The sequence below is a fragment of the Penaeus monodon genome, chromosome 20 (assembly GCF_015228065.2).
Source record: "Penaeus monodon isolate SGIC_2016 chromosome 20, NSTDA_Pmon_1, whole genome shotgun sequence".
Lineage (NCBI taxonomy): Eukaryota > Metazoa > Arthropoda > Malacostraca > Decapoda > Penaeidae > Penaeus > Penaeus monodon.
In genome coordinates this window covers 23116069-23116465 of record NC_051405.1, presented here as the reverse complement: position 1 = coordinate 23116465, position 397 = coordinate 23116069, and the positions used below count along the sequence as shown (strand labels likewise).

Sequence of the window (397 nt, the reverse complement as noted above, 5' to 3'; positions counted from 1 at the left end):
CCTACCCCATAGAGGCACAAGCTTGGACATACCTGTGACCTTGCTGACAGTGAGTTTGGTGACGCAGCGGTGCACGTCGGGGCTGCATATTTGGACCGTCGCGTATTTGGGTTCCAGACAAGCATCCCGACCAAGGCACTTGAAGCACATTCTCACGTTATCTGCTTGATTATGTGAAGAAGAGGAGAGAAAGAAAAAAAAAATTATTTTCCTTTGAAATCCCATATGATTATTGTTCTATCTATTTGGGGGAAGGGGGGATTTGTAGCGACTGAAACCTGTGCGGGCCTTAGCCAAGCTGGTCCGCCATGCATGTGAGTCCCTGCTTAGAATACGTCTGGTGTTTTTTGTCTGTCAGTGACCGTCGGGAGATCCATGCACGTTCCCGAAATCTGTT

General features: G+C 48.4%; 1 protein-coding gene across 6 annotated transcripts in view; it reads right to left on the bottom strand.

Annotated features, from left to right (window-relative positions):
• Positions 1-397, bottom strand: part of LOC119585709 — a 14935-nt gene that overhangs the window by 2067 nt on the left and 12471 nt on the right. For 3 of the 6 annotated variants that reach the window (XM_037934389.1, XM_037934393.1, XM_037934391.1), the window contains one exon: positions 33-164. In XM_037934389.1, coding sequence (XP_037790317.1) covers positions 33-164 — 132 coding nt within the window. The remainder of the gene's footprint in view (positions 1-32; positions 165-397) is intronic. The other 3 variants (XM_037934390.1, XM_037934394.1, XM_037934392.1) reach the window with 1 other exon arrangement.